The 27587-nt window shown below is 44.5% G+C and overlaps 1 protein-coding gene across 1 annotated transcript in view; it reads left to right on the plus strand.

Annotated features, from left to right (window-relative positions):
* Positions 1–26815, plus strand: part of LOC146830018 (uncharacterized) — a 302498-nt gene extending 275683 nt beyond the window's left edge. The window contains exon 7 of the mRNA XM_085603684.1: positions 26229–26815. Within this exon, the coding sequence (XP_085459810.1) occupies positions 26229–26340 (112 nt within the window). The 3' untranslated portion in view covers positions 26341–26815. The remainder of the gene's footprint in view (positions 1–26228) is intronic.
* The last annotated feature ends 772 nt before the right edge of the window (positions 26816–27587 follow it).

Below are 27587 nucleotides of genomic sequence, written 5' to 3' on the forward strand. Positions count from 1 at the left end.
CCGCTGTGAGCCCACCATGGAGCTGCACGATGACTCATCGCCACCACCAGCCCGGGCCGCCGCAGCAGCTGACATTAAATCAAATAGGTCAATCATGGAGTCACTAATCAAAACATCAATTTACGATAGAGAGCATATGCACTTTAGCAAAGATCAGCAGTGGTAAGGTGCCCAGAGTCATAAAACAGCCAACAACAGGTCAGAAAAAATACAGAAGGAAGGCAAAAAGTTCAGGAATGACCCTGCAAAAAGGGCCAAGTCCAACAGTCTTTAGAACCACCACTGTGCAACTCTCTACTTAGCGCAGGGTCCTCGCATCCCCGTCAGCCTTGATGACAACGCTGAAACTTTGCAACTCAGCAATCTTCTCTTTAGAATTGACGCATCACTGCTGCTGCATGACCAGGACAAGCACATCGGCGCTGACACTGTGATCCACACCGGCACACTGCCTTGTCTTCACTCTGCATCTCTGCCGTTGACAGAATCCTCAACGATGATGCAACTCGGACTAAGGCCCCTTTGCTCAGCAGGTCAAGCATGGTCCCTGTAGCCTGCCCATGCTCAATTGTGGTCAGCCTGATCTTTTGGCTTTGTCCTGGTCCAGAGTGACCAGATATACCTTGTTGGCACTTTGTGAATGTTGTGCTATTTTCACTTACTCATTTGGGTTTTTTGTCATTGCGGTATCAAATAATGTATTAAAGTATAAACTAGTTTTCTAAATTGGTTTAAGATTTTTCTTGCATTGTGTTTTCACTTTATTACTACTTGTGTGCTGCATAAATACTGTACACATTGCCTCTAAGTTAAGCCTGACTGCTGCTTGGACCAAACTTCACAGGGTTAGGCACAGTGATTTTTAGTGACTTTTCGAGGCTCACCCTGCAAGGGATTATGGCTTTTGCTTGACCAGGGCTCACACCCCAGTCAACCAACAACCTAATTTCTCACATTAGGTTTCTGGTTGAGAGGGGTCAAACCCTTTTCAAGCAACAACCACAACCCTTGTCATGGGAAACCATTAACGTAATGTGTGCTTAACCCTCTGGTAGCTTGGGACAAAATCAGTCAGGCTTAACAAAGAAGCAATGTGTAACATGTTTATGCAGTAAACAATCAGTTGTAGAGTGAAACACAACACAAGATAAATCGCACACCAATTTAGGAAATAAGAGTAAAATTAAATAAATAAAATAAGTCCAAAACAACAAAAAGGCAAACAGATATGCAATTTCAAATATTTAGGTAAGTATAGCCCTCGCAGTCATCTGGTTGTGCTAGACCAGGGGAAAGTCCCAGCTCAGGCTGACCGTGATGGAGCTTGAGCTGATACAGGGACCAGGTTAGCCCCATGGAAAATGCTCCCTTCTTAGAGACCAGTGCAGCTTGTGGTTGAGGAAGCCGTGGTCCTCACTGTAGCACGAAGAACATGTCAGGGATTGCTGATGATCGTTACTAGAGCTTTGCGTTGGCATTCACCACGGGCTGTCGATGCTGTAGCTCAAAGATCAGATATGGCGTTGCAAATAGTCACTTGCAATCGGGTTCACAGGAGCTTTGTGTTGGCAGTCATCAGGGGCAGCAAGACATCGACACAATCTTGCCCTCACAAAGAGGCCAAAACTTCAGAACTCCTTTTTCTTCAAAGGAGTGCATTCCGATGCCAACCAAGGGCCTAGGACCTGGCAAGGCACCTCTTGGGGATCAAGGACTCAATTTTTCCAAAGCCAGTGGGTCTCAGACAGGTACAGGTGCAAGTGTAGGTAGGTCCTGTTGCAGTAGGTAATCTGGGCATTTGCAGGGAGACCTCTGGATCTTGTTGTGTCCCTTTAACTCAGAACAGGTCATTCAGCTGATCCCTGGAGTAACTCAGGTAACCTGGTATGAAGGCAGCAGGTCCAGTCTTCCTCCTCAGAGATCAAGGGAGGCCCTCAGTAACAAGGCAGTCCTCTGTCAGCAGAGCACTCCTTCTGTAGGGTCCACCGATCCAGGAGTGTACTGAAGAGTTGGTCTGAGTGTCAAATATTTATGCTTGGTGCCAGTTTTAAAGTAGGAGAAATAGCTAGACGTCCCACAATTGCTGAGTCTGGAATTTCCTTCCTTTTCCCTGCCCAGCCTCCACAAGTTCTAGAGTGACAATAGGCTAGTGTCAAGCTCTTAGTGAGTTTTCTGAGGCAGCCCCTTTAAAATGTAATTGCAGCAGAGAACAGCTACACCCCTCCCATCCTGACATTACACCTAGTTCCCTTTTGTCTTCCTGATGGCAGGAATACATCGAGGCCAGCTGCCAGTCATGTGACCCACGATACAGGCACCAAATGGTTAGGACAAGAAAATGCCAACTTTCTAAAAGTGGTATTTTCAGAATTGTGACTTAAAATCCGACTTTATCATTAAAGATAGTTTTAAATTATAATTCATTTGAGTGTAAACATGAAAATCTCTACCTGTTCCCAGTCGAAAGTTATGATTTATTAAAGTAATAAGGTAACCCAATGTTATCCTGTGGAAGAGGTAGGCCTTGCAGTAATAAAAAATGAATTTAAGACTTTTTCACTACCAAGACATGTAAAGCTTAAAAGTACACATCGATATTTTTAAGTACACTGCACCGTGCCCGAATTGCTGCTAAGGGCCCATCTCAGGGTGACTTATCTGTACTAAAGAGAGACTCCTAGGCATGGCGAAAGGTTTATATCCCCAGGTCAAAATGGCAGTGTGAAAATGGCATACAGGCTGCAATGGAAGGCCAAAGACATGTTTTAAAGGGCTACTTAAGTAGATGGCACAACCCTGTACTGCAGGCCCGCTAGTAGCATTTAATTTACAGGCCTTAGGTGTATGTAGTACCACTTTACTGGGGACTTATTAGTGAATTAAATGTGCCAACTGAGTAGAAGCCAATGTTGCAGTGTTTAAAGGAGAGAGCAGAAACACTAGCAGTGGCAGTGCAAAAAGAACTAAAAGGCAACAAAAACAGGTTTAGAAAACAATAGGAGTTAAGGAAAAAAGTTTGGGAGTGATCCCTGCAGAGAGCCAATACTAAAACTGAACTGCATTACTCAGCGATCAATTCAATTTAATTTCATTTATTGATTTAGATCTCCGAGGAGATCAACAATTATACTAAATACATATTTTCATTATTACACACATATTGTGAAAAACTCATTTTAAAACATGAATAAAATACATTCGGTAAGCTTTTGAAAAAAGACGTTCAGATCAGTGGTGAAGAAAGATTATGTCTAAACACAATAGGTTTTATAAAACAATTTCTAGCCTTGACTACCTTCTTATTGGAATATAAATTACAAACCTGTATTAGATCCTGAGTTCTGTGATTACATTTGTCGCGTACCCCACTATCTTCATCTAGTTTACTCCAACTTTTTGTATAAGCTTTTAGAGGGAGTATATCTAGTTGCAGCATAATGATACGTCTCCTGGTACTATGCCCCAAAGTAAAACTTACATATTGTTGAGGTAGTTTAAACTTGATAGTAGAGCTGAAAAGTGTATAATGAGATAGTTGAAGGCTGTGTGCCTTATCACGCTCATAGCTTAACCTTGGAGTCATATTTTTCAAAAAGTGCTTCAGCTGGACTGGGGACCAGGATTGAAGGATGGCCACCATACACTGAAAATATTCTAAAGCTATCTTGAGATTATTTCAAAAAGTATCATGTTTTTTCCCTGGCTAAAATGTTTTGTAGTTTAATAAGGCCCTTAAAGATCCTTTTTTAGCATGTAATAATTCAAAAGCCCATCAGATTATGTTAACCAGAGCTATTGAGAATGCACTCACAATAGCGAATTCTAAGTGGAGGGTCTGTACTAGAACAGCCTAACTCAGTGAAGTGATTTGCTGTAATAATTTGCCTTTGCTGTTGTTCAGTACGCTCTGTCTCGCTACGGAGATATACCCTGTCGCATAGATTATGGTTGGTGGAATTTTAGCCCTATGAACTCCTAAGAAAGCTTGAAAGTGCCTCTTGCCCGAGTAGGAGTAAAATGTCCTTAGCGCTTTTGCAGGTGCTACTGCTTTTTGCCTCATCCGATGTAGGTGGGACTGGACTTCTCGGGTTTGCATAAAGACCCTTGCTAGATAGGTATAGGCTTTTGCGACCTCAATACCACATCATTTCCATTTGTACTGGATATGGTGTTTCCAACCCCTAAATGGGACTACCTTGGTTTTAGAGATATTCACTTTTAAATGGTTTGTTTCTGAATATTTTATGAGGACATCTATAAATATCTCTGTAAGCCCAATGGGGTAAGATCGAAAAGTACCACGTTGTTGGCATACATTAGCACATGTATATTTTCCGAAGCTACTTTAGGAAAAAAATTATTTACATGTTGGAAAATATCTGGTAGATCGCATTTGTAAAGCGAGACCAAAAGGTGAGCTAATAGGGAACCCTGCTTTAGACCACCCTGAGTGGGTATCTTATGAGTCAGGCCTTTGTCAGGCCTTTATCACCTCCCATCTGGACTTTACACCATGTTGAAGAGTGCAGGGCTACTATCAGCCTCAAAAGTGAAGTCGGCATTCCTATTTCCTTTAGTGTCCTCCAGAGAGATGGTCTGTCGACCCTATCGAAAGCTGTAGAGAAATCAATAAAAAGGCTATACATTACTTGAGATTTAGATAGGACATATTTATCAATAATTGACTGTAGAATCTCTCTATTGTCAATCACAGAATGATTGGTACAAAAGCCTGCTTGGAACTACGGGATAATGCCCCCTGATAAAGCTCTCTAAAATGCTCAAGAATACTGGCGGTGAATGTTTTTCCTGTGGCGTCCAGAAGTGTGATCTACCGATCATTCCTGGTGTTAAGTCGAGTGCCCTTTTTCAGTATTGGAATGATGATACTCCCAGACCATGAATAAGGAATTTGAGCGGTGGCATAACAGTGTTGAAAACGGGGTGCCAAAAACAAGCTCCACCTCACTGGGTTGCTTTGCAATTCTTTCATTGGTATCATTTCTGGACTCATGCCTGCTGACGTTCTCGCTTTCTTGATATATAGCTTGATTTGTTTGCCTGAGGGAGAAGGTAAAGATTGTGCACTCCCATCGAAAGGTCTCATATTGGGTGTTTTCCTACAGCCAGAGTGCTCTATGTTCAATTAATAAAGATCTAAAAGGTAGCTTTTCCAGTCATTCTCTGACACCGGCGTCGCTTTTAGAGATTTAACGCTTCCCATTGCCTTGGCAATCGAATGCCAAAATATAGTATTCCTTGTAGTGGCAGCCATATATAAATCCATCCAGTGTTTATGTGAGATGGCTGTATTTTTCCTTTTGTAAGTCTTTGTAGTTTTTTCTTCATACTGGCTATTTCTGCTTTCCGTGTGCTTGAGAATGTAATCAATTGCTGTCTAATTGATAGATTCCTTCTTTTGGAGATATTCTTCCCTCCAGTGCCCTTCTTAGCTTTCAAGGAAGGTTTATGTAAAGAGACCTTCTTTTGTAACTCGTTGGTAATAGAAATGAGAGTTTGCTCATAGGGCTTGATTGGATTAAGAGTACTATCTGGCAGCAATGGCTGTTGAGAAGATATCACGTCATCAATTTTATTGATACTTGCCATGTTCAAGATTTTTTACCCTTTCTGGAGTCTAAGATCGTCTCACCATTCAACTGCGAGAGTGTCCATGGAGAAGCCGTGGAGAGGTTTAGATTGAGAATCAGGTAGAGTATCACATGATCGCTATCCAGTGTGAAATTGGAGTGAAGATAATTTCATTTTTTGAATTACATATTATATAGTCTAGTATAGAACTGCCATTAACCCCTTAGGTGCTCCCGTCGGCCAATGGACGTTGCGAGCACTACCTCCGTAGTGCTGCGCACATCTGTTGGCTGACGCGGCCCTGCCCACTGAGTAAAACTGCCGCACTGCTGAGGAATTCACGCAGCCGTTAAGCGGCTATCTCCTTTTCTTGTGTAGCTTGCAGGGATATCTCTATCTAACCTTCCATTTATGATTACTCATCTGGTTCAAGTTACGAGCCAAAGTAGGATTTTCCCTCATTAATCTGCTTTAATATCGTGCAGAAAAATAGGAGTTGGTATAGACCAGGCATCTTCTTCATCTTTATTCCTACAAAATGCTATTGCATGGTTAGAAATTTTTGCATTGAAGTCTCCTGTGATGAGGACTTGATGTATAACACAAGATTCTAATATTGAGACTATCTGTTCGAATATTTTTCTCAGCATAAGATTAAATTCAGGGCCGGGTGGACTATAGATATTAAAAATAAATAATGGGATTAATGTCTCGAGGATTAGTGTTCCCTGTATTTATCCTTATTCATTGGACGTTATTAATGCCTACATCAATTTTTTCATAATTCCACTTTTTCTTCCTTCAGTAAGATCATCAGAGTCACCTTTGCGTGACCTTGTTTTGTCCTTATTGCTGGGATTTCAAATCAGAAATAATCCTCTCTGCTAAAATTGCCAAGGGACCAGGTTTCCTGAAGGCGGACCATTGCTGGCAAGCCTTTAAGAAGACGGTGTAGTTTTTGCGATTCCAAGCCTGAAATGTTCCACGAAAAAAGTTGATGGTTCTAGTGAGAGAAGAATCTTCGCTAAAAAGGAAGTTTAACTCCTCGTCCCTGCCTATGTGCGTGTAGGTTGTCCACAAGTCAAGACCAGGTGTTATCCTTGTTTAATTTTGTAGTTTCAAGAGGGTTATGGTTCCATATCATTCTTTCCCCATCTGTCATACAGATTGTTCACTTATCGGCTTAGGGGTCCAGTGATCTTTGTGAAGACTTATTTTGGTAAAAAGTTGGGGAAATATAGAGAGGATCCCTTTCTGATGATGACGGTTCCTTCAACAAAGCCTGCAAAGACTTTTCTCTGGCTCCCGCCACATCGAATCCATACTTATGGAGGGTTTCTCTCTCATTTCAAAATAATTGCGGGGATCACCACAGACTAAAAACTGTAAAGATGTCCGCCTTGTCTGGGAAGGAAAGTAATTTTAATTCAGAAGACGAAAGCATTTGGAGTTGAGGGAGTGTATGAATGTGATTAGTGACCCTTTTCTGATTTAAAGTGTAATTTCCTACAGAAAAAGATCAGATCGCTCTAAAGTTGATATACTTGTTGAGTTTGGCCTTTACCTCCTGTCATAGCCTTTGTCTCAAGAGCAAGGGCAGTCTGCTCAGGATAGCTTATGGGCTGTTAAGAACCTTTACTTGTGAAATTGATAGTCAGGGGATTTCATTGACTTAATGATACTGTCTGTAAAGATGAAGGAGAAAGTCTCTTCGCATTGTTGTCAATGTTACTTAACATGTCCCCGGTGAAGTTTTAACTTCTGCTTGTGTGTCTGAGCCTAGCTGGCCTCTTTGGGAAAACATATTTTGCAAGCTTTTGCAATTCTGCGTTTAGATCTTTTCCTTCTACTTTTCCTGCTTTTAATATGTAGACCTGCAATTTCCCTTGCTTCTTTTCTGAGATTACATTTTTTGTTTTTTTTTAATGAAGCCTCTCTTATTTTTTGCATTTCTCCGGTTGATGTTACTGGTTGTTGGGAAGACAATGCTGCAGAGTGTTGCTAAAGATTCTGGATGATCTCCTGTGTTATTTTGCGAGTAAAGATTGGGTAATATTTCTGAGTTACAGTTAATGAGCTACTTTCTTTCAGTGCCTCAAATAGCTTTTTTAGAGAATGAATGGTGTCAACTTGTCCTTTGTGTCTATTTTGGCTTTTGTTATTTTTACCAAGTGTTTGCATCCCCCTCGTTACTATACGCAATGATAAATCCCCGTTTTCCTCTATTTGACATTTATTTCCAGTTTGTTGATATGATTTCTTATTGTAAATTCTATTTGCATCTGAGGATATTTGGGAATATTTCTGGTCCAACAGAAGTTGGAGGACTGCCGATTGAGTTTCTAAGATGTGATCAGAAATTGCTGTCAATTTTCATAATAATGCCAGGATTGCTTCCAGAACACTTTGCAAAGTACACAGCGAATCTGCAATGGATGCTAGGCGTACCAGTAAACAATTGTAGGATCTCCCTCGATGGTTTTACAGGCGGGCGGTGACTGTGCAACTCAATTTTATTTCTGGGATTGTGAAATCCAATACAGGTGTAGATATTGTCGTAATTGTTGGTGAGAATTGTTTCTGAGGAGCCATTGCTTCGAGACATGATTTTGACTGTCCTTCAAAGCCAACGTTCTGATAATTTGCAGGCGAGTCTGAAGTATTTTTCGTGGTTTCTATAAGGCCACTATGATCTTCTTGATTAGATATTTCTTGAACCTTTTTTGAAGGTGGAGAGCATAGAGGACAAAACTCTGGTATTGTGATTGAACCCGGGAGTGCCCCTATGTGTTCTGATCATGTTTTGCTTCTTCTCTGTGATTGGGCTGTGCGTACGTTTCTGATGTTGTGTGTGTGAATGGAACAGTGAGGTAGTGAGTAGGTGTGAGCAGCTGAGGAAAATGGTGGTCTTGCCAATGGCTATTTGGTGTGAGGGTGCCCCAAGTGGTATTCTAATTATCTATTGGCAAGTGTTCATGGATATGGTTTGTTAAGTCGTGCTGTGTTTGGTGCTGTATTGGGATTGCACGAATGGCAAGCATATGGCTTAGGTGTCTTTAGTACTATAAGTAAACGCGTGGTGATGGATTGTGGAGCTGTATATAGTCACAGTGTTACATGTGTGTAGTTAGTAAGCCATACAGTGGGAAGTGTTCCAAATACCAGTTGGCTAATAGTTTAATTATTGTTCTGACTCTTTGTTTAAGAAAAGGATTTAAGTGCAAGTGGATGTTGAACTCTGCATCTATATGGTGTGAGAGGATGGTTGTGCAGAGTAAATTTGGACAGAAGATTTGAAGAGAGCTTGTAAAGAGAAGAGGGCATAGTAGAAGTTGAGATTGGATATGAGAGCTTCTATGAAGAGCATATCTGAAGCTCAGTTCTGATGTGTGGGCTAGCAGCAAACTAGCAGTTCCAAGAGAAAAATAGAGTCCGCTTTTGGAGGCTATATGAGTGAATGTTTAGTGGAAATGGAAATATCCTATCATGGAAGAAGAATGGATGTGGAAGATTCATTTAATGGCTAAGAGATTCCCACAGAGGGAACTTAAATGGTGTTAGCAGCGGTCGTAATGCAGAGAGAATGAAATTGGCTGGGAGCTGGTGAGGTTAGAGCAAGTGTCGAGAACAGATGTACAGGGTTCAGCGAGGATACGGTACTTGGAGAGTGGATGCTGAAGACTTATATTGGATATGTGAGAGATAAACAACAGGTGTAGATGGTGGATACAGAGGGTGCACAATGTACATACACAAGCAGTGCAAGTGTTGGGTAGAATACAATTATGGATGGTAGGAAGCGAACATACAAATAAAGTGTGAATGTAGGGAACGCATGTACAGAGTGTAGCACGCATGTGGAGGGCAGATATACAGTGTTTAGTAATCGGGTGTTATGTGTAGATATGAACAGTGGCAGTGGAACATGGATACAACATGTGGGCTGTAGAATGCAAACGTATAGGGTGAAAAATGGATGTAGAGATCGTACAGCTGATACAGTGAAGAGGATGTGACCTATGGACAGTAGACATAGAAGGAAGAGGGTACATGTGCAGAGTAGAAACAGCATGAGGTGGGTGAAGATGGAACTGTGAGGAGAAAGTAAATGGTGAAGATAAAGTGATGGGAAAACAGATATTTATAGTGGGTGAGTTCAGTGGACATACAGGGTGGAGGGTGCTTGTGCAGGGAGAAGAACACTTTGGCAAAGGACAAAAAGTGTCAAAGAGTGGAGGGGCATGTCGTACAGAAGAGTGGCATAGAGTAGAGTGGTACAGAGTGTTGTGCTATATCGTAGAGTGGGGTGTTGTGGAACGGCATAGATGGAGTAGATTGAAAGGGTGAAGAGTAGCATAGAGTATCGTAGAGCAGTGTTTCCCAAACTGTGGGTTGCTAGCCGAATTTGGTGGGTTGCCAAAGTCCAGGCAAAAGAAAGGCTAGGGCTTCTGCTGCCTATTATTTTAACACAACTACTTCTGTTCACGAACTCCTTTCACTTTGCAGTCAGAGAAAGTAAAGTGAATTATCTGACAATCCTGCGGGGGTACGTGAAGTGTGAAAGGAAAGCTAGAGGATGTCATTTTAACCTAACACACAACAAAATCTAAATATCTGTCAATGAACTTAACACATCCAGCAGTTAGGAAAGCAAAATGAAGCACTTTTTTTGTAATTCTGAAGTGTGATGGAAACAAAGAATTTAGTTGGATCGGGACAAATTAAGACTCTTTACTTGGTGGTGAACAAATAACATTCACTGAAAACCAATTTCCACACATTATGATTTGTGTGCAGTACAGTTTTATCAGAAAGTGTATGCCTGTGCACATTTACTGACCATTTAAAATGGAAAATGTGCTGTCTGCAAATAATGCGCTACCACATGATGCTTTAGTTACATTTAAAAAGTTGCTCGCCTCCTGTCCATTAAAGTTAGGTGGGGCGCTAAAGTTTGTTTTGGACAGTGGGATAGAGTGTTGTTGCGTAGAGTGTAGTAGATTGTTGATGTGGAGTGGGAGAGGGGAGTGTCATAGAATGGAGTGACATTGAGTGCCATGGAGGGGGTAGAGTGTCAGAGTGAAGTGGGGTAGTCTCAGAGTGGAGTGGGGTAGAGTGGAGTAAAGAGTCGTAGAGTAGAGTGGCATAGAGGGAGTTTAGTGGTGTGTTGTAGAGTAGAGTGGCATAGCACAGTATCTTAGTCGTGTGACACAGAGGTCGTAGAGTGGAGTAGCGTGTCATTGAGTAAAGTGAGGTGGTGTCGCATAGAGAGAGTTGCTTAGAGTGGCAAAAAGTGAAGCAGAGTGTCGTAGAATGGAGTGACATAGTGCATACGTAGTGAATACCTATTCACTACGTATGCTCCTGCAGTCATCTTCTGTCTTTACTGCTGGCCGTGGATACTGCAAGGCAAGGTCTGCGGGCCGCCGATGAAGGCCTGCTGGGCCACTGGTAGCCCGTGGGCCGTATGATGAGTACCACGGGTTTAAAGAGTAGATAAATATGGTGGCATTCACATGTGCAGTATAGAGAAGATGCCGGATATGGACAACAATATGCACGGTAGAGATCAGATATGGAGAGTAGAAATAGTGGATAAAAGGTTAGAAAGTGGAATTACACAGAGTATAGGCAAGGGATTGAACCACACCTCTTCTGACATCAAGCAAGTGAAGCAAGTCATCTGGACCATCCCAGAAAGGCTTGCTTTTCTCTTTCATCCAAGCATCTATCCATTCATCTATTCATTCTTCCATCCACTTGCTGATAATCATTTCACCTTACATTCTGTCTTCCATCCAATATTCAGTCCCTCACCATTCCGTCCATCCATATACCCACCTACATGCAAACCTATTCATCCATCTTCAAACCTAGCCACAAAACATATCCATCTCTTCACTCAGTCATCCATCATTTCACTTGTCCATCTCCACTTTCATCCATCGATCCTGTCACTCATCCATCCACCCTTTTCTCATCTCTTCATCCTTTTACTCATCCATCCTCCCTTTCACTCATTCATTGACTGATCCACCCTGTCACTCAGCGATCCATCCTTTCACTCAGCGATCCAGCACTCTTTTTTTTTGCACTTTCTTATGATGAAATGGTTGGTGTTTTTGTGATAATGAATTGTATATTTTATGTATGTCTTTTATGGTTAGCAATAACCGAAATAATGATTTTTGAATTGAATTGAATTGATCCATCCTTTCACTCATCCATCCACCCTTTTACCCATCTATCCTCTCATCCATCCATATACCCTTTCACTCACTCACCCATCCACCTATCCTTTTACTCATGTATCCATCCATTCAGCCCTTCACTCATCTGTCTACCATTTAATACAGCCAGCTGCCCTTCCTTTCACGTATCCATGCATACATCCATCCACCCTTTCATTTAGACCATCCATTCATCCATCCACTCAGTCCTTCCAATTACTCTTTCCCTCATCCATACAGCCATCCACCCTTCCTCTCATCTATCAAACCATCCATCCTTTTACTCATCCATTCATTTTTCTTTTACTCATCCATCCTTATCTCCATTCTTTCACTCATTCATCCATGCATCTATCCATCCACCTCTTCACTCAGACAACCATCCATCCATTTACCCTTTCACTCATTCATCCATCTTCCCCTGCACTCATCCATCAATCCACCCTTTCGTTCAGCCACCCATCCCTTCACTCATCCATTCACCCTTCGACACATTGATCCACTCATCCATTTACACTTTTACTCATTCATTCTTTCGCCTGAACCCTAAATGAGCTGAACTTCCACAAGTGACTAGGTAGTTAGAAATGCCAACCCTGGCACAAGGGAAACGAGCAGTGGCATAGCCAATGTGTCATGGGTCCTAGTGTAAGGAAGGAGGTCCCCCTCTCCCTCCTCCCCACCCACCCACAGCTACTGTTTGAATTGTAAAATACAGAAATAATCAGGGTTCAGTGGGAAACTCAGGCCTACATGCCCTAGTGCCTCTGCACCAATAGAAGCTATGCCCCTCGGAATCTCCCAGCCGTGACTCAACATCTTCTGAATCTGGTCAAATGTCCCTGTGCTGACAAAAACAGGTGTAATGTAGTCTGTGTGTTCTGAAGTGCCTTTATGTCATTGGGCAAAGTTTGCTTTGTGCCATATAAAACAGCTAAAAAAGTGACCGTCATCTACACTCTAATCACATATGGCAATAATTTAAGACTGGGCGTTGCTTTTGATGGGAAAAGAGATTCTCATCTAGTGGCCGAATGGCTCAGTGAAACCAGACACTGGGATCAGTCCTGGCTTCCTAGCTAGATCAAATTGAGTGAGCCTAGGCAAATACTTTATTTCTCCTTTTCTAGGCTCCTTTTTGTTCATTATCTCAGGGGGAAAGACGGGGATAACAAGCATTGGCAAAGCCAATAGGTGTCGCCTTTGGGTTCTATTGAGATTGCTAGTGCCTTGTACCCTGCTGTAGAGAATAGGCATGTTTAGGAGACATTACCACACATGCTTCACTTTTAAAACGAAGAAAATACAGATAACTCATCACAAATGGTATTTTCACGTTAAATAGAGTTAAAAAAAATGAAGATACATTTTGTGCGTATTTTCGCATTGACAAAGGACAACAAACTGCTCAGTAAAAAAAGGTTATGCTTGTGCTCCAGGGTATTCTGGAAATGCTGGCCTATTGATGCTGCATGCTCACCATTTATTATTTTTCAATAAATATGATACTTGCTTTGCATGAAGCAAACACAAGTATGCCGAAAGAAATAGAACAATGATTTCTCCTTCTTGCTCGTGAATGCAGCACCATATCCTCGAGGGGCCCGACGCAGTAGCCCCTTCTCTTTCTCCTCGCCCGACCAAACAACTGTACTTCCGCTTCCTCTCCGATGCAAAGGCCACAAGTTTGCATAAAAGAAACAGACAAAGGACTGCAGCAAATACTCAGTCTCATACTTGACCTTGCGGTCACTAAGCACTGGCAATGACAATCCCAGTGTCTTCATTTATATAGCGTGCTAGCTAAAACCTCTCTGCAGATGGCCGCACCATCTGCAGAAGCCTTTGTGTTTTCATATTTAAGCTAACTATCGTAGAAGCAGATGAGACATTTTAATTTGTTTGAAAGTGAATCATTTAACTGCAGTTGTGTGTAGCGCAAACTTGCCCCAATTGGCATTAGAGCGCTTTACACAAACAAAATGTTTTTACTTTTGAGAGTCAATAATTGCACCTTTTTTTTGGTATAGGGTTGTTCATTTATTTACGCTGAATCACGGAATGTGGAGTAGAGGTCAAAACTCGAAGAAACAGTTGTTTCAAACCTTCACTTGGAATATTATTCTGTTATTTTAACAGCCACACCAAATGTATTAGTTATTCTTAGAGCCATTGAAAATATGCAATATTGGAAAACCAAACGGGGGCAATGGTGACCGAATTAGGTGGCAATAAAAGGAAAATTATATTGCATTATCTACACACTCTGTGACATTAATAGATATATATTTTTTTAATTTCACCACACTTTCCTAAAAGTTTCTAAAAATAAATAAATGTTGGACATTAATAAATAACTAAAATGTTGGACATGTTCCAGAAGCAATGAACAAATTATCCTCAAAGTATTATGAACAAGTCTTTTTAATTTGAAAACGGTGGTGCTATTCAAGTAATCCGACACCCATTGCCAAACGATCCTAAAACCACCATTAGCAATGCATCTTATGAAGTAATCAGGTACTCAGTTTCAAGTCACCCTCAAATCATCAGGAACACTCACACCTTGTGAATTCATCAGATAATCATTTTCAAGTCATCCTCAAATCATCAGGAACACTCACACCTTGTGAATTCATCAGATAATCATTTTCAAGTCATCCTCAAATCATCAGGAACACTCACACCTTGTGAATTCATCAGATAATCATTTTCAAGTCATCCTCAAATCATCAGGAACACTCACTCCTTGTGAAGTCATCAGATAATCATTTTCAAGTCATCCTCAAATCATCAGGAACACTCACTCCTTGTGAATTCATCAGATAATCATTTTCAAGTCATCCTCAAATCATCAGGAACACTCACACCTTGTGAAGTCATCAGATAATCATTTGACTTTAAGAGCTTGATGATGTCTGATGACGTGAAAATGACTTCTAGTGTAGTTGCATGATCATCCGATGACTCTGGAATGGCTTCTAAAGTCATCCTGCTTGACCTGGGGGGGCATGGCTTGTGCGTGTATAAGAGTTACCAAAGCGTTCCTGATTCATGGGTGCTGTAATCTGTTTTCACAAGGCTGTGTGTGAGGTGGCTCTAGGGTCTCTCCTCGCAGGCTGCAAGGCTCGTCAGTGAACCTGTAGGCGTCTTTCATGTACTGTAGTACCTGAGATTTGTTTTGCGCTGTGCACGCCCCGGCCTTTCCTAATAGAGCAGAGTATGAGGAAGTGCTTTCGGTTCCCACAAGGCCCATGTCACAGAGCTGACACATCGCGTCTGGTCTGCTTCCCTAGTCTGTGTGTGCTGGCCCCTTGCAATCTCCAGCCGGTGGTTGCAGACACTGGATGTGGTCTCAGTTGTGTGTCTTTTGTGGCACTGACTGGAATGACATATTGTGCTAGAAAGTAGTCGCTTCTATTTAGTGTTGTGTGGAATTTCCATTCCCTGCGTGACTATCGCTGTTTTCTAGCTCTTATATCCTCTTTCACCTCCTTTGCTAGCAGGCTCAGGGTGTCTGTTTCTAGAAGTGTGGGTCCGCCACTGGGTGTGTAATTGTAATATAGAACTTCATTTCGAATCGCCCTCCGGGTGTTGTACTTACAAGTGCTCCAAGTTGTGATTTCCTAACCGGAAAGGCGAGCCCTCGTGCGGGGGACGTGCTCTTGTCCTTGGATCTTATTCTACTCAGGGCCGGCTCTAGCGCTCGTGGCGCCCTGTGCAACAATCACTTTTGGCGCCTCCATGTCCCATGACCTGCAAAAGTGACCCTCATCTCTCCTATCATAAAATAGTGCTAAACACAGCGCCCCCCCCTGAGATCACAGCGACCCCGCCACAGGTCAGCGCCCAGTGCGGCCGCACCAGTCGCACTGCCCTAAAGCCGGCCCTGATTCTACTACTTGAATTCAAAGGCCCATCAACTTGACAAGATGGCGGCGTTCAGGAGATATTGGAAGTCTTCAAAACTGCAGAGAACCCACGTTGTAAGGTCAAACGTCTCTTCACCACTGCTGATAAGTGTATGTTCGAGGCATATGAGCTGCAGATTGTACACTTTTGCATAGATCGCCATCTGGTGTTGGGCCCGGATGTTTGCAGTTTGTTTTTCTTCTTGGACAGTCTTTGGAAGTCACGAGTTCGGTGACTCCTCCTTCGGTACGTACTGCGCATGGGCTTCGGCTCCATCCTCAGATAGTTTTTTTCCGCCATCGGGCTCGGATGTGATACTTCGTGCTCCGGCTTCGAACTTTTCCAGTTCGACCTTCGACAGAAAATCCTCGTCCATCGAGATTCTTAAGAGAAATCATCTTCTTCATCTCTCTCGGCGGCACTTTTCGATCCCAGACATCGGCACCGGCCTACGGGCCTCCCTCGACTCCGGTCTCGGCCGATGGAAAGGACTCCCTTCAAAAAGTGCCCAAAATGTGGGTCGAAATTTCCCCACACCGACCTCCATCAGGTGTGTAACCTCTGCCTCTCTCCAGAACACGAGGCTCGAGACAGCCCCGCCTACAAGTCTTTTCGATCGAAAAAGACCATCCGGGATCAAGAGCTCGACGCACCATGGCGCACTCATCGACTTCGGCTCCACCCGACATCTTCGGAGACGACACCGGAGCTTCAGGGCAGCAGCACACAGAGCAGGAGGAAGAACTCGTCAGCGCTTCCGAGGCCGACGACTCTGATCTGGAGGAGATAACACCGGCGCAGAGGGTCGTGAGTACCTTACCCCCTCCAACTCCCCTACCCACACCGAAAGAGACTCAGGTTACACCTTCGCCTCCGGGCCTAGGGAAAACCAAACATACAGCTTCTATCACCCCACCTTCGGGCCCGGTGTCGAAGCATCATAAGTCTCCCGGCGGCTCGGGCTCGAGCCAGCCTATTCCTGGTGCCGAAAAACACAGTTCGGCACCGAAGAAATCCACGCCCAGTTCGGCTCCGAAGTCATCGGGCTCGAAACCTGCACTCTCTGTGCCAATAAAGCATAAGCATAAGTCCCTCGGCACCGACGCTCCGGCGCTGAAGACCGCCTCGGCACCGAAGAAATCGGAGACCCCGAAAAAGCATGGCATGGAGAAACCATCGAAGCCCTCGGCTCCGAAAACATCGGCACCGACAGATGATTCGGTGCCACAAGAATTATTTACGCCTGATCCTTATCAAAAAACTTTAACAAAGGATCCAAAGACTGGTCATTTAACTTTGTCTTCCAAAAAGAGACATTTACACAAGCCAGATCCTCCTCCACCGTCAAAACGGAAGGACTCTGCCACATCCCCCTTCAGAGTACCCTCTCCACCACCTCCTCCACCTCCTCCACTTTCTCCACCTCCTCCACCTCCCATATCTCCACCACCCTTGCCTCACCGCTCTCCGACTCCATCTCCAGACCCTGATTATGGAGATCCAGATTATGACCCGGCAGACGCCCCAATAGACCCCACACCTCCAGGGACACCAGACCCATGGGAGGATTACCACAACCCCGATGTGCCAGATATGCCTCAGGATGACATTTATCCATCCAGGCCGTCTCCTCCAGAGGACTCCCTGGGGTTCCACCACTTAATACAGCGGGCGGCACACTACCATGGGGTAGAATTACATAGCGAGCCAGTTGAGGATGATTTCCTACTGGACACCTTTGATATACAAGATAAGGCCTCAGCAATATTGCCCATGCTGAAAGGGGTAACCAAACATGCTGCAGAGGTGTTCAAGGACCCAGTCAGAGCTAGGGTACTAAAACCCAAGACAGAGAAAAAATATAAAGCAGCCCCCACAGATCCTGCATATATTAAAGGACCTGCTCCCTTGGATTCTTTGGTGGTATCCACAGCTAGAAATCGGTCTAACTCTCAATCCTCAGGGGAGGCTCCCCCACCAGATAAGGAGTCAAAGCTCTTAGATGCGTCTGGTAAACGCACTGCCTCTCAGGCCGCAAATATGTGGCGCATTGCCAACACACAAGCTCTGCTTGCACGTTATGATAGAGCACATTACGATGAACTGGAGGCTCTCATGCAACACCTCCCAGACAAACATAAACACAGGGCTCAGGAGCTAATACAGGAGGGAAAGCTCATCACCAATACCTCAATTAAATGTGCCCTCGACGCAGCAGACACAGCTTCGAGAGCGATAAACACCAGTGTTTTGCTTCGTCGTCATGCCTGGCTCAGAATCTCAGGGTTTAAACCAGAAGTCCAGGCATCTATATTAAATCACCCCTTTGACCAACAACACCTATTTGGTCCAAAGGTGGACGAAGCATTGGAGAAAATGAAAAAGGACACGGCTACGGCAAAGTCTATGGGGGCATTACAATCCCATACCCCTAGACGCTCTTTTCGTCGTTCCTCCTTTCGGGGCACAGGCAGAGGTTACTCTGCCGAAAACGCCTCTACTTCCTACAAGTCCCCTCCTCAGAATACCTTCTCAAAGGGCTATCAGAGAGGTGGTTATAGGGGAAACAATAATAAAGGCAGGGGCAAAACCAACAACACCCGTTCTGCCACACCACCCGCCCAATGACTTTCCCCCGCTTCCCCCAGACCATTCCACTCCAGTCGGGGGCAGGCTACAATATTTCCTTCAGACCTGGGAGTCCATAACATCGGACAAATGGGTGACACAAATTGTTCAGTCAGGCTACTGTCTCGAACTAACATCTACCCCACCCAATATTCCACCCAGGCACCGTACAATGTCACAAGAACACACCATACTGCTCAAACAGGAGGTGATCTCCCTCCTCCAGAAACAAGCTGTAGAGCAGGTCCCTGTCAATCAGCAAAATCTAGGGGTCTACTCTCTGTATTTTCTAATCCCAAAGAGAGACGAGACCCTACGGCCCATTCTAGACCTCCGGATCTAAATGCATACATACATTCGGACCATTTCCATATGGTCACCCTCCAACAAGTTCTCCCTCTCCTGTGTCAGGGAGACTTTCTCACTACACTGGACTTGAAAGACGCATACTTTCGTATCCCAATACACCCTTCTCACAGGAAGTACCTCAGGTTTGTGGTGGACGGTCAGCATTACCAATTCAAGGTTCTCCCCTTCGGGGTCACAACCGCACCACGGGTGTTTACCAAATGCCTAGCAGTAGTAGCAGCTCACCTCAGAAGGCAACACATTCACGTCTTCCCTTACTTGGACGACTGGCTCATAAAAGCCGCGTCCTACAGCCAATGTGTGCAACATACAAACAGCACCATACAACTGCTCCACCAGCTAGGCTTCACGGTGAACCATCAAAAGTCCCACCTCAAACCATCTCACACAAAGCAATATCTCGGGGCCACTATAGACACCTCCAAGGCTATAGCCTATCCCAATTCAGCAAGAATCGCAAGCATACAAGCCTTGCGCCAAACATTCACTCTTCAACACTCTCTCCCAGCACGAGTGTTTATGAAGCTAATAGGGATGATGGCATCTTGCATCTTTATAGTGCCCCATGCAAGACTCCACATGCGTCCACTCCAAGAGTGCCTAGCACGACAGTGGAACCAGGCCCAGGGACAGCTGACAGATCTGGTGTTGGTGGACGGCCGCACCCATCACTCTCTGCAGTGGTAGAACACCACAAACCTTTCCAAAGGGCGGCCGTTCCTGGACCCGGTTCCTCAGGTGATTCTAACGACGGACGCATCGCTCTCCGGCTGGGGAGCGCACCTTCTACACCTCACAGTGCAAGGTCTATGGACGCCACAGCAAAAAGTACTCCACATCAACCATCTGGAGTTATTGGCGATTTTTCTAGCCCTGAAATCCTTTCAGAAACAAATTTCAGCCAAAGCAGTCCTCATTCGCACAGACAATATGACTGCGATGTATTATATTCAAAAACAGGGGGGGACACACTCTCCCCAGCTCTCCCGCTTAGCACAGAGCATATGGAGATGGGCAATTCCACAGAAAATCTTTCTCCTGGCACAGCACGTCCCAGGCATACAAAACACCATGGCAGATCTGCTCAGCAGACAAACGCAACAAATGCACGAATGGGAACTGCATCCACAAGTTCTTCGCCCATTCTTCCACAAGTGGGGGCATCCTCAGATAGACCTCTTCGCCACCCACGAAAACAAAAAATGCTCAAGCTTCGCCGCCAGATACCCACACCCATTGTCCAAAGGCAATGCGATATGGATGAACTGGTCAGGCAAATTTGCATACGCCTTTCCACCTCTCCCGCTAATTCCGTTAGTGGTAAGGAAGCTACAGCAGCACTCCCTCACACTCATTCTGGTAGCTCCAACATGGGCCAGGCAGCCGTGGTACACCACACTGCTACAGCTATCGGTAGTACCATATCAAAAACTGCACCTGTCCCCATGCCTCCTAACCCAGAACCATGGAGAAATCAGGCACCCGGATCCAGCTCAGCTCAACCTTGCGATCTGGCTCCTAAAATCTTAGAATTTGGATACCTTAACCTTCCCCCTGATTGCATGAACATTATCAAGGAAGCCAGACGTCCTACCACTCAAACATGCTATGCCGCAAAGTGGAAGAGATTTGTTGTTTACTGCCGTAACAATACAATCAACCCTTTAGATGCATCCATACAGCACATCATATGCTATCTGCTCCATCTTCAAAGGTGTAACCTGGCATATTCATCCATACGTCTACACCTCGCAGCAATTGCTGCTTACCTACAAAACAGACAGCATTTATCACTGTTCAGAGTGCCCGCTATTAAAGCCTTTATGGAAGGCCTAAAACGAGTAATTCCACCCAGGGCACCACCTTCCCCTGTATGGAATCTAAACGTAGTTCTTACACGGCTAATGTGTCCGCCTTTCGAACCAATGCATAAATGTGAGTTACAGTTCCTCACCTGGAAAACAGCTTTCCTCATTGCTATCACTTCCCTTAGAAGCGTTAGTGAAATACAAGCGTTCACTATACAAGAACCCTTTTTGCAGATACATCACAGCAAGGTGATACTTCGTACAAACCCAAAATTTCTGCCCAAGGTTATTTCCCCCTTCCATCTTAATCAATCGGTGGAATTACCGGTTTTTTTCTCGCAACCTCAATCTCTTGCGGAAAGGGCTCTACATACACTTGATGTTAAAAGGGCTTTATTGTACTACATACAAAGAACGCAACCTTTCAGGAAGACCAAACAATTGTTTGTCTCCTTCTCTCCACCGCATAAAGGTAACCCCATCTCTAAATCAGGGATAGCTAGGTGGATTGTTAAGTGCATACAAATTTGCTATCACAAAGCAAAAAGAACATTATCTGTGCCACCCAAAGCCCACTCTACAAGAAAGATAGGGGCTTCTATGGCTTTTCTAGGGAACATACCCTTAGATGACATCTGCAAGGTAGCCACATGGTCAACTCCGCACACCTTCACAAAACATTACTGTGTAGACGTGCATTCCAAGCAACAAGCTAGTGTGGGCCAGGCTGTACTAAAGACACTATTTCAAACCGCTGCAACGGATACCGGTGGTCGCCGCTAGGGCTAGGTACTGCTATATAATCTATGCAAAAGTGTACTATCTGCAGCTCATATGCCTCGAACGGAATATGCTACTTACCAGTATGCATCTGTTCTTGGCATGTAGAGCTGCAGATTTGTACACGCCCACCCGCCTCCCCGGCTACCTGTATCTGTTCCAGTCTATCTTATTTAGATACAACACACATGGGTTTCTTACTGTTATCACTACGCTCCATCATTTCCCTGCTGGCGAAAAACAATCTGAGGATGGAGCCGAAGCCCATGCGCAGTACGGACCGAAGGAGGAGTCACCGAACTCGTGACTTCCAAAGACTGTCCAAGAAGAAAAACAAACTGCAAACATCCGGGCCCAACACCAGATGGCGATCTATGCAAAAGTGTACAAATCTGCAGTTCTATTTGCCAAGAACAGATGCATACCGGTAAGTAGCATATTCCTTATTAATGTTTCTGAATGTGTCCACTCTCACATACAACAGAGGCAAGTTGTGAGGTGAAGTAGATGTTAAGGAACAGTGGGGCATATCATCAAGCGGCAGCGATATTTATCGCTGGCCGCAATTAGCGTGTAAAATTTTAACGCTGACTATCGCAGAAATCTATCGCCCCGGTTAGCGCACTATTACCAACGCGCATCGCCGAGGCGATAGAAATCCAGGAAAAAGCGGCGGAAAGAGTCAAAGTCGCCAGAATTCCAGTGATAGAAAACCGCTTTAGGGAAAACCTTGTAGATAGGGAGACGTGGACTCAGCATAACAATCCACCTCCCATTATAGATATGGCCTAGTAAGAAAAATAGCAGGCGTTACAAACCGGCGAAATGCCCGGTCAGCGCTGATTTTAATCTCGCTATGCATGTTAGCGATACACTTGTAAATAGAGAGAAGCTGCGTTAGCGATAATATCCCATGTTGTTTCACGGGACACACCTCCCTTGCATCCCACTAGAGATGCAAGGCGATGCGATGTTGAAGCCAGCGCTAATCCCATTAAACACGCGTTAGCGTGCTCTTGTAAATAAAGCTTTTTTATTGTTTTTGAATTGCATTTATATAGTGTGCAATATCTTACTAACACTTTATTTTATAACAAGGCTCAGCCTTTACGCTTCCACTGCTTCTTAGTGCTGTAGCCTGTATCCGGGTCAGTTTGCACATAGTTTTCTACTGTCTTCTTGGGTAGCGTGAGGGCAACCTTCCACCAAACCAATGCTTGCTTGTTCACTGTTTTATGTTCTTCTACACATGCCAGTGTTCCTGTCCCAGGACTTGTGCGCAGTGCCTCCTGTCTCCCAGTGTCAGTCTTTGTGTCTCCATGTCTCACTATTGGAACATCCGCTGTCTTATTCAACTTACTAGCAGACCGGAGGGTTCCCATGTAAGAGGCAAGTCTGTTGTTGTGTGCCCCAACATGTGACATAGATTCATATTACACATGAAGCAACAATACAGTCTAATACACCAAACATGAGAGGTTTGTGCATAGCATACATCTCGAACATGCTTATTTCAAGATGCGCTCATATGTAACAATGAGGATAAAGGGAGCAGGGTGAAATACACTATTTGCCTAAGATCACACAGTTTGGTTAAGCATGGAAACCAGGTTGATCCCAGGTTTACTGGCTTCACATTTTACATTTCAGCTGCTAGATGGGTCTCTTTCTTTCTCCTGTTTTACATCAGAGGTTAGTGTTTCGTTCTTTTATTTATGCTTGTTGCGCGAGGTTAGAGCGTGAGTGGCAGGCGGAAGCCACATGGAAGCTCGGCTCGTTTTTGGCTCGAGGGTCCAAGAGGGCCTTGGCCTGAGCCAGAGCCTGTCTTCTGGTTCAAGCCCTCAGTGGCTCGCCCACCTCTGCCTCTCCCCTTCTCAATGTGTTTAATGTCCTAGTGTCTGTACATTCTCAAGCACAGGCTCTGTGTGTTTCCTGTCACAGCTTTCGGGTTCCCCCATTTGTCATTATTCTTTTGGGGGTGGGGGGGGGCAGTGGGGTGCAGCAGGGGTCTTCCATGTCTTTGTACGTGCCTCTGTTGCATACTGTGTCGTCGCTGCGTCTGTCCGTGTCTAGGCTTTGTCAAATCTTACACTCATGTGGAAAACGTACCACGATCAGAAGGTAAGTCATTTTCTTCTGGTAATCGGTGAACGGGGCCTTGTGCTACGGACGCAAATAATTCAGCTTAAACTCCAATTTTCAGACAGTTTGGCACAAAGGCTCGAAAGCGTTTTTCCATGCGAGGGCTGACTGACTACATTCCCATGCTTGGAAGAAACCAGAGGCTCGCGCTCCGGGACTCTTCTTGCATGGAGAACGAGGCTGCAAGCAAACTGTTTTTCATCTTCCCATACTGGATAAACCTTGAGCCGGGTGTTTATGAATCTCGGTAATAGCTTGCCGGAAACCAGCAGCTCTCCTGCCAGCAGATAAACAAAGCAGCGGAGAGAAAAAACAAGCATTGGCATAGCAAATAGGTCTCGCCTTTGAGACCGTATAAGTGCTTAGCCATGCAACAGTTGATGTTGTTGCACCAAGGCTATTGTGCTGCATAACTAAATACTTATAAGGTCCCAAAAGCGAGACCTATTGGCTATGCCAATGCTTGTTTACTTACCCATGTAGCAGAGTTAATAGGATCTGTAGTGACATTGCAGTGCACATTTTAATAAGACCCCCGGTAGCAGTAAAGAACAAATTAAGTACTGTAAAAACAGCTCTGCGTCTTGGTGTCATGTTTTAAAACGTGCACCAGTGTCCTCTGCCTGTGTCCGAACAAAATACACACAGCCGATTAGCCACTGTTGGCAAACCAGCAATTAACAAAAACAAAAGAAGAAGCAGGTAGCGTTGGGGGGTTGGCAGTAGGGATAATAATGGTAATCACAGTGGAACAAAGCAAACATGCATAAAACACTGCTACGCAAACACTAGTAACAAATATAACAAATGCTGCATAATCCAACCTTAAAAACGTGCACCAATGTCCTCCGCACCTAGAATAACACACCTTTTACAACGTGCAGGATCGCACAGTGTGCGGTCATGTGGCAAGCATTTGCAATGTAATAGGTCTCGCATTTGTTAGAGTTAGAGTTATTGGCATAGCAAAAATATTATGTGATATGGTTATATGTGCAGCGTAGAGAATGTATGTGAAGATAATTAGCTGCTGTCAATGTAGTGGACTAAGTATGTTGAATGTGAAGTGTAATTATTTGTTAGTGGTTTTGGCAAGAGCAGTATTGTGCATTGTTTGTGTAGTTTTCGGCATGAGTGCAATTAAAAAGTCAGAAGCCACGCACTAGATACTAAAGTGGCTTGGGTTGCACTGCTGGTTTAGTTGTGCACGGACACTAGTACAGTAGTGTTTAAAAAGGTTAAGAACTACCAAATGGGAAACACAACAGCGCAATCCGCTAAAAGTAAATGCAGCAAAACAAAGTAGCAACTCACGTTAGAAGCCAGAAACACAGACCAATGCACCGCGCTCCGGGAAAGTAAATGCGACAAAGCATCTTATTCATAAAAAAACTGTTCTGTGATGGGTTTGATAAAACAAACGTCCTGGAGTGTCTCAAGGTTTATGCAAAGCGCCGATGCGCATTGTTTTCCTGCTTTTCCCCTCTTTTCACTTTATTTTATTGTTTTGCGCAAGTGTGGAAGAGTTGCAAAATAAACCAAAGTGCACCGTTTTGGCAAAATAAAAGCGAGATGAAATGCACAGAATGCGTGCCAACAAAATACGTGTATGCAATTGTCTCGTAAACATTACTGAGCAACGAGGCCGCGAAGTAGCAACTCACGTTAGAAACCAGAAACACAGACCAAAGCGCCGCGCTCCGGGAAAGTAAATGCGACAAAGTATCTTATTCATAAAAAACTGTTATGTGGTGAGTTTGATATAACAAACGTCCTGGAGGTGCCTGAAGGATGAATTACAATTCCTGCATACATTTAAAATTGCAAACCACTCCCTAAAGACTTTGTATATGACGGTAGCTGTGTTATTTGTAGATTCTACCATGTTAAAATCACACATGTGTGCATGCTGCTCCCTCGCCCCCTAAATGTATTTTTGGCATTTTGTAACATGTAACCAGCACTTTATTTTGAACCGCAATGAAAATGTTAGAAGTCACACACTAGATAATAAACGCCTTTTGAGTGACCCACGCTTTCTAGGTGACCGTTGTTGTGTTTTTGGGAGGGACCGATGTACTTAGTTTTTTCGTTGGTGTGCAATGGTTTGTTTTTCTTTTTAGCGTGGAAGAGTTGCAACATAAACTAAAGAGCAACGGTTTGGGAAAATAAAAGCGGGATGAAATGCACAGAATGTGTGCCAAGAAAATGCATGGATGCTATTGTCTGGTAAACATTACCGAGCAACGAGCTCGCGAGTGCAAAATCCAGTCCGTGAAAACAACAGTAAAACGCGGCTCAGTAAAGCGTCCACGGGACATCGAAAGAAAAAAAAAACATTGCGTAAACACATGATGCACGTGAAACGGTCACCCTAGCAAGTAATTTAAATAAACACATCATGTAGGTGAAGCGGGCACCCTAGCAAGTAATTTAAAAATCAAGTAGTCCCTAAACAAAACTAACAAAGCCAGACAGCACAATAAAACAGTAGTTGGTCGGTGCTGCTTCCGATAAAAACGAAAGTGATGCATCGATCAACAGCCAAAAGAAACAAAGATAACAGCAATGCCAGACTTAGACAAATTGCAAGAGGCAGGAGAAATTCCACGGACTTTGAGCCAACATACATATTACTTTATGTCTCGCTGAGACAGTGCATTAAGCGCATGCTCTGCCAAGGCGAGACTTAAAAAAAAAAACCTTTGTAGAGATTCAAGCCTCACTCTGTCTAACTCTGACCCTGTCTCTCTCTCTCTCTTCCCAGATGTACAATAACAGACTTCGGGGAGTGTGCCTACATCGGAAGCGGAGCCCTGTGGGTGTCTGGCTGTCATCTCCCGAGACCCTACATTTGTACAAAGAAGCATCATGACTGAACACCCCCTGTGACGCTGTGGAAGATGCAGAGATCAGTCTATGCCACTGGGCGGCGCTGTTACATCATGTTCATGAAATGATCGTCAATTACCACTTCTTTTAACCTCCCATCAGTACACACGCCATCTGTTTGTGTTTAATTCAGATGTACGTGAAGTGACTATACCCTGCAGCCCTGCTAAGTTTCACACATCTTGTGTTAGGATAATGCATTTTCGTCAATGTCCCGCATTACCGCGCTGCCCGAGATTGTCACGTAAAAGTGTTACACCCAGCGTAGCTTGCCCAGATGATTAGCTTAGGCTGTGCGGTGAACCCATTCCTGACGTCCCTGCCACAGCCAAGGCCTGCACCCTGTCCTCTCTATTCCTCCACCTACTATTTAGTATTTATTTACATATTTCAAAGGAGGAGGGGGAGGGGGAGGAGGAGTAAGAGGAAGGGGGAGGGGGACTGGAAGGGGGATGGGGAGGGGAAGAGGGGGAGGAGGAGGGAGGGGGGTGAGAAAGGGGAGAGGGAGGGGGAGTGGAAGGGGAGATGGGGAGAGGAGAAGGAGGAGGGAGGAGGAGGGCAGGGAACGGGAAGGAAGAAGGGTAGGGGGAGGAGGCAGGGCAGGAGGAAAGGATGGGGAAGGAGGAGGAGGAGGGGAGGAGGGAGAGGGGGGAGGTGGGGGAGGGGGGGTGGAAGGGGGATGGGAAAGAGGAAGAGGAGGAGCAGGAGGAGGGGGAGGAGGAAGAAGGGGAGGGTGTGGAGGTGGAGGAGGGGAAAGGAGAGAAGTAGGAGTGGGAAGAGGTGGGGAGGAGAGGGAGAAAGGGAGAAGGGGGAGAGAGAGAGAAAAAAATCTATATATCTTTGAAATATTTTTTTTTTAATTGACACACATGCATTACAATACAGAAGAAGGGGTTGCATCTGTACAAACTATTGGCTCTCAAGCAGTACATCTGAATTAGGCTAGTCATTGTCCAAAATTATGTATCCATTACATCCTCAGATAGATTGACCCAACTACTTCCTTCATGCCCCCCCCATGTTTATGGGGACAGCCCCCGGCCTCAAAGACCACCAGCTCCTGTTGTGCACACAAATCTACAGCTCATCTCCATCCGGGTAGGGGGAGCAGGGGACATCAAGTGTGCTGCAGTGGCTCGCTTAGCAACCCGGAGGGCGAGGCCCAGAAATCTTCGCTCAGCCCTCATTTCCCCGGAGACCCCCAACCCAGCAAGCAAAATCAACAAGGGGCAAA

Source organism: Triturus cristatus, chromosome 5_1, assembly GCF_964204655.1.
Source record: "Triturus cristatus chromosome 5_1, aTriCri1.1, whole genome shotgun sequence".
NCBI classification, from domain to species: domain Eukaryota; kingdom Metazoa; phylum Chordata; class Amphibia; order Caudata; family Salamandridae; genus Triturus; species Triturus cristatus.